This window comes from Rhopalosiphum padi, chromosome 2 (genome assembly GCF_020882245.1).
Source record: "Rhopalosiphum padi isolate XX-2018 chromosome 2, ASM2088224v1, whole genome shotgun sequence".
Taxonomy (NCBI): Eukaryota; Metazoa; Arthropoda; class Insecta; order Hemiptera; family Aphididae; genus Rhopalosiphum; species Rhopalosiphum padi.
This window is the reverse complement of record NC_083598.1, coordinates 72625738-72637545: the sequence shown is the minus strand read 5'-3', so window position 1 is coordinate 72637545 and position 11808 is coordinate 72625738. Positions and strand designations below refer to the sequence as shown.

At 28.1% G+C, this 11808-nt stretch overlaps 3 protein-coding genes and 1 long non-coding RNA gene across 4 annotated transcripts; 3 read left to right on the top strand and 1 right to left on the bottom strand.

Annotated features, from left to right (window-relative positions):
* Positions 1–3: 3 nt before the first annotated feature.
* LOC132921749 (uncharacterized) lies at positions 4–1567 on the top strand. Its single transcript, XR_009660935.1, has 3 exons — positions 4–537; positions 618–732; positions 817–1567. It is a non-coding gene; the product is annotated as an uncharacterized LOC132921749 (long non-coding RNA).
* A 969-nt stretch (positions 1568–2536) lies between these two features.
* Positions 2537–4626, top strand: LOC132919701 (tryptophan--tRNA ligase, mitochondrial). The gene is made up of 7 exons (XM_060981486.1): positions 2537–2987; positions 3054–3212; positions 3278–3376; positions 3564–3727; positions 3787–3908; positions 3985–4255; positions 4351–4626. The coding sequence occupies exons 1-7, from the start codon at positions 2928–2930 to the stop codon at positions 4544–4546; spliced, it is 1071 nt and encodes a 356-aa protein (XP_060837469.1). The 5' UTR covers positions 2537–2927; the 3' UTR covers positions 4547–4626.
* Positions 4557–6434, bottom strand: LOC132919703 (small ribosomal subunit protein uS15m). Its single transcript, XM_060981487.1, has 4 exons — positions 6035–6434; positions 5829–5962; positions 4980–5172; positions 4557–4911 (listed from the first exon to the last, which is right to left on the bottom strand). The coding sequence occupies exons 1-4, from the start codon at positions 6241–6243 to the stop codon at positions 4644–4646; spliced, it is 804 nt and encodes a 267-aa protein (XP_060837470.1). The 5' UTR covers positions 6244–6434; the 3' UTR covers positions 4557–4643.
* Positions 6435–7442: 1008 nt separating this feature from the next.
* On the top strand, positions 7443–11808 carry LOC132919700 (protein transport protein Sec61 subunit alpha). The gene is made up of 9 exons (XM_060981485.1): positions 7443–7657; positions 8723–8790; positions 9220–9285; positions 9352–9562; positions 9621–9878; positions 9973–10139; positions 10201–10341; positions 10409–10657; positions 10742–11808. The coding sequence occupies exons 1-9, from the start codon at positions 7651–7653 to the stop codon at positions 11003–11005; spliced, it is 1431 nt and encodes a 476-aa protein (XP_060837468.1). The 5' UTR covers positions 7443–7650; the 3' UTR covers positions 11006–11808.

The window sequence follows — 11808 nt, the reverse complement described above, 5'->3', positions numbered from 1 at the left end:
GTACTACGGTTTTAGGTGTTCTTTTTATTTTAATAATACGTTGATAAATTACCAATTTTTTCAATTTTTTTTTCTTATCACAAAGCTAGTTCGTCTTTGTGTATGTTTAAATTTATATTTTTTTATAGTTATTGTGCTGTTTAACTTTCTTATAAAAGAGAGTGAGGAATTAAAAAGGTGGCCACCGAACAGAAAGTTAAACTGCAATATACTATAATCTTTTTAGTTCATGTTTACATTTTTAACTGATAAATTATGAATATAAAATTTCAAATTAATTTAAATTCAAAAATAAAAGAACACCAACATAGATTTCTTAAACATTAAAATTTTACTATAAATTTAAATTACATTTAATCAGCACATTAGTTGAAGTTTTATAGGAACCGAATATTTGGCTGGATCATGGACTACCCACCGACGGAGAATTTGTCATTGAGCTGAAGGAAAATGTGTCAGCACTCGGCTTCGTTTCAACCCGGAGGACGTCTAGCAGCAGCAAAAAGAAATTCAACTGATGATAATCAACTGTCGAAAGTATTTGTTTGTATTATATTATAATTTTTAGAATCGTAGTAGGTACAGTATACTATATATAAATATATAATATTTATTAGTGAAGAAGAATTCGTCACAAAGCTGATGGAAAATGTGTCAGCACTCGGCTGTATTTGAACACGGAGGACGTCTAGCAGCAGCAAAAAGAAATTCAACTAATGATAATCAACAATCGTAAGGATTTGTTTGTATTTTATTATAATTTTTAGAATCGTAGTAGGTACAGTATACTATGTATAAATATATAATATTTATTAGTGAAGAAGGATTTGTCACAAAGCTGACGGGAAATGTGTCGGCACTCAGCTTCGTTTCAACCCGGAGGAAGATTGGCAGCATCAATAAGAAGCTCATCTTAATTTAGTTGTCCCCCCTTTACGCATTCGCTCTCATCTCTCATCCACTCACCCAACACATTGACTATCGCCGGCCGGCAACACACATATATTATACACATTACCTGTTTTATATTGTATAATTTTATTAATACCTACATAGTTTAAGTTATTGTATATTTTTTTTTATTATTTGAATGCATTCATATGATCAGTTGTGTATTTAGGAATTTTAGGATAAGGGCAACACATATTTTGCCGCATTCCCCCCATTAAAAAAAAATTAAAAAACTTCTACGCCGCGCAATAGTGGTCAAACTGTTAATACCATAGAATACCATGTTATATAAATAGTATAGTATTTTATACCTCTATGGCACACATGTGTTGTGAAAATTATTAATGATTGACGTCACTACGCCAGTACGAAATAAAGTACGAAATAAAAATTTACCGCCCCTCTAAATCTTTAAAATTTTTCCGTTCTGGACAACTGAACCCAAAACCCCTACCTAAATACGCACCTGCATATGATGCGTTCTCGCTTACGATGTGGATTAGGCCTACTGGGGACACCACAATAAAAAAACGCGCCTCGTGTAATACCTCATAAAGTTATTAAACAATACGGACAATGTTATTGTACGTCGTTTAATAATAAAGGTGGTGTGGAAAATTACCTAACACTGTTATTCTTATCTTATAGTTACCTTGCATACATTTTTTTTTATTAAATACCAATTAAATAATTATTTATATTAAGAAACGAGAAATATTATAAACTTATAAATAAGTCCAATATAAATTTAACATTAAAGGAATAAGTGGTCATACAATGCTTGTAAATAAGTATAGTCACCCTGTTAGGTCAATGGTTAGGTTTTAATGTATTTACCTATTATAATATATAGGTATTTGAGCAAGTTCTTTTAAAAACTATATATAAGTTCTACATTAACATAATCGATAATTCATATATCGTGTATATTAGAATATAATGAAACGTTACTACTTATTTAAAACATCGAATCTAATATCATAATTAATGGAATTAGAGATTTTACTAACGCCATGTAACTTCTTATACTTCATACTATTTCATAATATTTTTAAAATTTAAATTGTTATTTAAGTATTTTTTTTAGACAAGTTTTTTAAATTATCGCCTATTTCTGGGTACCTAAATGACGTGGGAGATTATAGTTAATATGAAATCTAAATTGTCTTTGAGGTTCTAAATATCCAATGGGATCCAGTTGACGTACGTGGATCTACTTGTCGCGGGATCTAGGTGACACGTAACCGTATCAAACATAATTAAAGGTCTAAAAAAAGAGATTAAAATAGTCTATGGTATTATTGTATTAAGACTGACCAGTAGACAGTAAGACAGAATTTAAAGCATAGACCTTTTACTCCTTTAAAGGTCTATGGAGTAAAGTTACCGTAATTCAAATGAAATTGCATTTATTCTGTGGTAATAATATTACTCTATGGTTACTATTGCAATTTAGACCTAACCTATAAATTAACCTTGGGATTAGTGTAGGTTGTTATCATATTAGAAGATATAGAACTGTTATCTTTTTTCCGGGATTTCTGCTTAAGTGCTTATATAGTTATTATAGTGGTTAGTGCTTACCGCAATACCGCTTATGCTTTATTGCATACTGTTTCTGCTTTTGATGATAGCAGTAAGCAGACAGATTGACATATTCACTACCTGTTTAAATATTGACTATTGAGTACTTAAGTCTTAATAATATGACTTAAGTTATGGTCTTCAGTCTCGATTATTTTAGTAAATAAGTATATAACATAACTTTTATTTCTTAGTTTATGTTTTTACTCATAAATACTTGTTAGTAGTTTTCAGTTGTATTTTTTTGTGATTTCCATATTCATAATAAAATAATGGTTATCTGATTAATGTTAATTTAAAAAAACAATTGTTTAGACATTTGCTATTGATTTTAGCATTCAGTTGATACAAATCATCATAAATATACACTAAACAATTTTTTTTTAAATATTATGATTTTAAAGAACATATCTGTTTGTTGTCATACACTTGTACGTTTTTGTCATTCAAATGTAAGTGATCTCTCTAATTTTTTTGAAATTTTGTACATGTTTCATAGTTGATTCAATATTTTTTAGGTTAAATGGAAAGAGAGAGTATTTTCAGGTATTCAACCAACAGGAACCCTACATTTAGGTAATTACTTTGGTGCTGTGTCCAAGTGGGCTCAGCTACAAAATGAAAATAAAGAAGTCATATTCAGTATTGTTGACATGCACTCTATTACTTTGCCATATGTTAGTTGAATGTTGTATATTAGTTGTAAATTATGACTTGTATTGATGTATTTTTATTATGTTAGAATACTAAGGAATTAGAAAAAAATGTTTTCCTCATGACAGCTAGTCTAATTGCATGTGGTATCAATCCTGAAAGAAGTACTCTATTTTTGCAATCTCAGGTAATTCAACATTTTTGATTATGATTAAAAATACTATTTGTTTTATGTATAATATGTAGTTTTATTATAGTTTAATGTTAAGACTTTGATAATACATTATAATTATATTTTTTTATAGAAATTTACTAATTTAGTTATAATATGATACAAATATAATACCAGATTTTAAATTCAATTTAATCTTAAGGTACCTGAACATACACAATTAAGTTGGGTGCTTGGATGCTTGACTACTATGCCTAGATTGGGTCAGTTGCCTCAATTTAAAGAAAAGTCTTCAACTTTGAAAGATGTTCCTCTTGGTTTGTACTTATATCCAGTTTTACAAGCTGCTGACATACTTTTATATAAGTAATCAACTATACTTTTTATCTAATGTTTTCGTTATTGTCCTTTTTTATTTGTTATAGAGCAACTAAAGTACCGGTTGGCGAAGATCAAATTCAACATTTGCAGTTGGCTCATAACTTAGCTCGTACATTTAATAAACGCTTTGGTGAAACATTTCCTGTACCTGAAGTCCTTATTCAAAGTAAATACAAAATATATATAATTTATGTATTCAGTATAATATACTTTAATGTACAAGTTTTCAATTTTATCTTTAGAAGATTGTTCTTCGAGAATCAGAAATCTTCGTGACCCTATGAAAAAAATGTCTAAGTCTCATCCAGATCCTCGTGGAAGAATAGAAATCACGGATGAACCAGATGTCATTATAGAAAAAGTGAAAAAAGCTGTTACAGATTGTAAATCTGAAATAACTTACGACCCTGAAAATAGACCTGGTGTTTCAACGCTTCTAACTATGCATTCACTTATTTGTGGATCATTACCAGAAGACATTTGTGAAGAAAATTCGCTCTTGGACACTGGGCGGTAATTAAGTTTTAATTTTTTATTCTATATTATTAACATTTTTATATTTTTACCTATATAATACAAATGTATAACCATTGATAATTATTTTTCAGGTATAAATCTATAGTAGCAGAAGCATTAGTGGAAAAATTCACACCTATTCGCCAAGAGATTTTAAAATTAATAGATGCACCAGAATATTTGAGTAAAGTTCTACAAGAAGGACAACAGAAAGCAAATTTAATTGCTTTAGATACATGGCAAGAAGTAGCTTCAAAAATTGGTACAATACCAAGAGCAATAAGATAAAAGATTCATATATCAAAAAAATAATTTAATACTATAGAATTGTTTTTAACATTAAAGAATTTAAATTTTTATTTTAACAATTCTTATTTACACTATGTTATTTTTGAATTGATTTTAGGGTTTTCCATTCTTCTAATTGTTTACGGGCACTTTCAATGTCAGCATCAGTTATTGTTGGTGTTACTCCACATTCGATTTCTTCTTTTTTAGCCCATTCTAATGTTTCCAATTTTTGTTGCAAAAATTTTTCTTTTTCTTTATCTAACTCACTACGGTATTCAGCCAATTTTTTTGATCTTACTTCATCACACCATTGAGATGTTAGACGACGTAATGACTTTTTTCTTTCTACCCGTTCATACGGTCTATAAACAAAAATAAGAATTTATTATCAATGCATATATTTTGTAAAATTATTATGTAATTTACTTACGGGTGAGAATGATACTTTAAATCCAAATTTTCCAATAACCATTCAAACTTCTTATAGTCCCAAGTTCGTAAATGTTTCAGTCTCTTTTTACGTTTATCTATTATTTCTTTTAATGCTACTCTAGAGTTTTTATCTCTTGGAGCTAATTTGTAGTGTTCTTGAAGATTACGAATGTTTGCTGTCATACTGGCAACTAAGTATAAAACAAATATTTATTGGTTAGACTTCAATTTTACTGCAAAGTGCATTATTGTATGATTGCTTTAGCGCATACCATAACAAATACATGATTTGTTTTATATAACATAAACTTGAAAGGTAAAACTTTTATTTTGGAATTGTTGCCGTTCCCATTTTTTGATTAGTTTATTAATTTAAGTGTATATTAATACATTCAGTAGGAAATTTAAAGTATTTATCAAAAACATTATTTTCATAATATTATATGATTATTTTAGGTTTTTTTACATGCCAATTGCACTATTTATGAAAGTGGATATATTAAGATATAATGCATTTATTGAATATGATGTGTTATCAATCAGGTTACATCTCAATTGCATTTATTTCGAGTATAATATTGTTTATGTATTTTGAGTGCTTAAGTTCAACATTGTATGTAGGTATTATAGTTACTTTAGTTAAGATTTTTAAGTTTTTAATGTGCCCTAAGTTAAATTGGTAGTATTATTTTAATTGAGTGCCTATCAAAAGTTCTACTTAGTCAATTTTTAAGAGCCCTATTGCATTGGACATTTAAATCATTAAATTAACTGGCACTAAACAATATAACAAGTCTTCAGACTTTGCAATTATAATCTAAATTAATATATTGCATTATAACCTTACTTTGAACTTCACATGATGTATAATCCAAATTATTGGCTTTGACTTTATCAATGAGCTGTTGACGAGCTAGTTGTGTTGCATATCGCCGTCCCATAAAATCACATGAAAAGACTTTACGCACATATTCGTTAGCTCTAAAATATAATTTGACTATTATTATAACCGTTTATGTTATTAAAAAGTATCAAGTGTTGTCAATTATTTACGTTTTTAGTTCCTCGGAATCTTGAAATTCCAACGGAGGTTTGGTCATATCTAGTTGTTCCAAAGGTGATAAGTCACCAGATTTTTTGGGATCCCAGCAAGCAATTTTTTCTGGTCGGACCCATTTTATATGTAAATCAGACTTAAGGCCCCTAACTGATAGGACTAAACCATTCCCAGGGTGAATGAGTGAACGTAATGTTGTGAACATGATGGCACAGGAAATTAAACTGATGAATGAAAACAAATAAAAATTATTTATTCATTTTAACAAGTCAAAATCAAATTAAATTTAAAATTTGAAGTAAAAGAAAACCTTAACTGGCTTAACTTAATAGAAAATTTCAATGAAAAACTACGCCACTACGGTGACGGGTGAATCGGTAATTTATTATCATTGTTATCTCGCATTAATTCTTTTTTTATTATTATCATATAATTTTAGAGGTTAGTACAATTGTATTTTGTAGGACAACTACGGTGAATAATGAATGATAACCTGGTCACTGATAAGCACTAAGCTTGTTTTTGATAATCGGCTTAGGTGTTCTCACTGTTCTCGGTTTTTCACACGGATATATTATATAGAAATCTACAACCACAATGTATCCGGTTTCCTGTATTCCGGTACCGGTAGTATCAAGCTGACAAGCTGTACGCAGCACGCATTTCGCATCTTGTATACTCGAATTAGTCGAATTGTAATCGTGGCATGAACGCCACTGAAATAAATAAATAAAATTATTTTTTTTTATATAGATTTATTTATTTTGAATATCTATGATACTGCGTGGATGGCGCCATGGCAGGTGTTAGCGACCCACATTAGCCTTCAAGACTAAATTCCTAATTTCTAATAGAGCAAATTAGATTAGATTTTATTACACTCATCCTATCGAAAATAATAGAAATCAAAACAAATTTTTAATATTTAAATTCACAATATTTGAATATTTTTGTTAGAAATTGTCTACCGCTCTATAACCGTTAACTATAATTCAATAATAATAAATCCATGACAATATATATGTATTTTGTCATGAATAAATCGAAATCCGTTACTGTATGCTGATTACCATACGTCGCTTGGATTCTATGTTAATTGTTTGTATTATTATGTCTGTCATATTTGTATTTTATATTTATTAATAATTTATTGTTAATAATATGTATGTATTCGTAATATTTTCAATTTTGTATATTACGTGTTGCTATCGAAATTTGATGCCGTAGCGCCGTGTTGCAGTGTAGATGTTACGTCACTAATCCCGTGTCACTACGACCAACGTTACATAACAAAAATTGTAAAATATACCTATGTATAACATCCGTGGAAAGGCGTATTTGTAACCTCTTTGGTATGCGTACACCATACGTGTCGCCGACTCATCGACAAAAATCGTTTCATGTGTGTTCGTGTTGATGTTGTCGGTCAAGCCGCTACGTGGTTGTACGTTCCACTAAATATTGAAAGTAAACCGTATTGTGTTGCCGTGACGTCCACCTTTTGCCGATCACTCGTCTCTTATGGTTCCTGACGTTAAATACGTGTCGTTTTACCACTGATGTTCTTTAATAATTGAAGCCAAAAGACTGTCACGAACACAAATCTATTACAATGGGTTGTAAGTATTATTTAGTATTATTATACCTGGTTATTTTTCATTTAATTTTTGGTTTAAACTTTTGAATTTGAGTTTTCTTTAGCCCTTTGTGGAAGAACCTCTTTAAATTAGAGATACCTGTTGACCACAGGCATCTGCTGTAAATTGATTTACACTTCAGCATTTAAATATATGTTTCTTTCTTTTCAAAACTGTTATTACGAATTCTAAAATAATTGGCTTGAAACATTTCTTCGATTTTTTCATTTTTAAAAAGTGGGTCAGGTTTTCGAAATTTGATCTTTTGAAATTGTTGTTCAATCATTCATAAACGTGTCATTGAATATCTGCATAAATGATAGGGCTTTTTGTTTAAAATAGTTAAACATAAATTGTAATTAATAAAATTAGCATAATTAAATATAAATTTTATTAGTCAATGAATTTTACAAGCATGGGTTTATATAATTTAGCTATCTGTTAAGTCATCATATGATTAATAACTATAAGTGATTAATTTATAATTGTATTTTGTAAACAAATACTAATACCATGTATCGTCATGTTTAATTTTGTTAGTATTGTACATTTGGCACCTTTCTTACACTTACTTGTTGTTTAATAACTCATATTAGATTTATCAATCTTAAAAAAAGAATAGTATTAAGTATTCTATGAAAAAGATAGTGTTTGTAGATCTTATTTGCTTATATTTTCTTGTACACACCTGTGACTAAATAAACATGCATTTCAGCTAGTTTAATTTTCACTATCAATGTTTATGTTTCCTAGATATTTAAAAAACAACTACAGTTGAATATTGTATATTATCAAAATGTTCAATATTTTAGATTTAATTCCAAATTTAGGCTACATATTTCCATGTATAGTGTTATTTAGTAGATATGCCTATTTATTTAGTCAAACATACTCTGACCATTTGTATCTATCAAATTAGATCTATTAAAAATTATTTTAAATTTCAAATATACAATCCTACTTATTATCTAATACACTTTAGATTGTTCAAAACAAATCATTGTAATACTAGTATATAATTTATTTATTTGTTTATTTTTGTTTCAGTTAAATTTTTAGAAGTAATTAAACCTTTCTGCAGTATATTGCCAGAAATTGCTAAACCTGAACGAAAAGTAAGTATTTAAACATAGTTTATAAAGTTATAACTTTTTAGTATTTATGTTAAAAGGATATTTATAGGTCACTAAAAACAAAACAAACTAAATGACACATGTGCCATAATTAAAAGTGCTCAATCTTAAGATCCAAATTAAATTAATTATTCTTGTTGTTTATGACAATTATATTTTAGTTAAGCAAATAAACATATTGATTAAATATGATCATTTTAATTTATAAATTTATTTTAGTTCATTTATTGGTTATATTATATTTTATTTCTAATTTTAATTCATTCTAATTATTGGTTTATTGTGTATATTTTTAAAAGTATTTGCTGATACTAAAGATTTAATTGTAAATTACCTTTATATTTGTTTAAAATTAAAATTAAATAATGAATTTAATTCAATTTACTAATTATATATTTTTATTTTACTTAGATTCAATTCAGAGAAAAAGTATTATGGACTGCCATTACTTTATTCATTTTTTTGGTGTGCTGTCAAGTAAGTTATTTTATTTTATAACCTTTTTTTATTGGATTCAGAATTTTAAAATTATTTTGTTTTTAGATACCTTTGTTTGGAATTATGAGTTCAGACTCTGCAGATCCTTTTTACTGGATTCGTGTAATTCTGGCTTCAAATCGAGGTACTTTAATGGAACTTGGAATTTCACCAATTGTAACTTCTGGGCTAATTATGCAATTGTTGGCTGGAGCTAAAATTATTGAAGTTGGTGATACTCCTAAAGATCGTGCATTATTTAATGGAGCACAAAAATGTATGTTGTAGATTTATATTTTAAAATATAATTATTTTAAAACTAATTTTGATTTTAGTGTTTGGTATGGTTATTACTGTTGGACAAGCAATTGTTTATGTTATGACTGGTATGTATGGTGATCCCAGTGAAATAGGAGCTGGTGTATGTTTGTTAATCATCATTCAGTTGTTTGTGGCTGGATTAATTGTCTTGTTATTGGATGAACTCTTGCAAAAAGGATATGGTTTAGGTTCAGGAATATCACTTTTTATTGCTACCAATATTTGTGAAACAATTGTCTGGAAAGCTTTCAGTCCGACAACTGTTAACACAGGTGAATTATATTAAATTATATTATATTATACAATGTTGTATAAGTTATTTGTTATTTTACAATTAGTTTTAATAAATTTATACTTATGTTTCAGGCCGAGGTACTGAATTTGAGGGAGCTGTTATTGCCTTGTTCCATTTATTGGCTACAAGACAAGATAAAGTTAGAGCACTTAGGGAAGCATTTTATAGACAAAACTTACCAAATTTGATGAATTTATTAGCAACTGTATTGGTGTTTGCTATCGTAATATATTTCCAAGTAAGAATTTAAATTAAAAAAATAAATAAATTATGATTTTAATAATATGTATATGATATAGGGTTTCCGAGTTGATCTACCAATTAAGTCTGCCAGATATCGTGGACAATATAGCAGCTATCCAATCAAATTGTTTTATACATCTAACATTCCTATCATTTTACAATCTGCTTTAGTATCAAATTTATATGTTATATCTCAGGTAAAATATTTGTTTTAAAATTGTGATTAAATAATTAAATACTCATATTTTGAATAATTATTCATAGATGTTGGCTGTCAAATTCCATGGTAACATATTAGTGAATTTATTGGGTGTATGGGCTGATGTTGGTGGTGGTGGACCAGCTCGAGCATATCCAGTTGGTGGTTTATGCTATTATTTGTCTCCACCAGAAAATCTATCTCATATTGCGGAAGATCCTATTCACGCTATTCTTTATATTGTATTTATGTTGGGATCATGTGCATTCTTCTCCAAAACTTGGATTGAAGTCTCTGGATCATCTGCTAAAGATGTTAGTATAGCAAATTTATATTCAATTTAATTCATGAATTTATGTTAACCTTATACTATATTAAAATACTACTTATGGTTATAGGTTGCAAAACAATTAAAAGAACAACAAATGGTTATGCGTGGTCACAGGGACAACTCTATGATTCATGAATTGAACCGTTATATACCTACTGCTGCAGCATTTGGAGGGCTTTGTATTGGTGCATTATCTGTGTTGGCTGACTTCATGGGTGCCATTGGATCAGGCACTGGTATCCTGTTAGCTGTTACTATTATATACCAGTATTTTGAAATTTTTGTTAAAGAACAAAGTGAAATGGGTGGTATGAGCACCTTGTTGTTCTAAAATGTTAATACATTATCTAACAGTTAATGAAATTGTTGAATAAATCATCGAGTCCCTATGGGACAGAACTGTTGTTGTCACGATCTATGTGTGACTCAAATTTAAATTATACTGAAAATAACTTTATTTTTAGAAATAAAAATTTACTGATATATCGACTCAGCTTTTCAAAATAATGTTATTTAAAAAATTGTCTAAAAAAAAATATCTGTCCCAACAAAAAATTTATATTTATTTGTTATTTTTTTTTTTTATTTTGTAAATTATATAAATGTTAGAAAATAGGAAATTATAATATAATATGAACATTTTTTTTTGCTCTTAAAGCTTACATAATAATATAAATATATGTTGCAATTGGCAACAATTCTTCCTAATTTTTTTAATGTAAATACTAAATACTTACAGTAAGTTAATAGCAGTAAAATTAAGAATATGTTTTGAGTCAAATGATTATATTTTTTTTTCTGACCATCAACAGAATTGTTTTGTCACTTCAGTTACTAATGACTCATTGCTATATGTTAATGAATAATAATAAAAAAAAAAACTTATATTTACCATCATTCTTTTCTATAATGATAGAAAAATGAATTGATATGGTATAATAATATATACTTATGAGATTCTGTAATTGAAGTGCATTTTAAGCATATCTATTGTTATGGAAAAATTGTTATACTAGATCAATTATGTCGTTGATCGTCATTTAAAAATTGAAATGGCATAATGATAAGGGTTTTCTTATATTTTCACTTAACATTTTTACGTACAATTGAATAAAAACATTGTTTTTGATAATA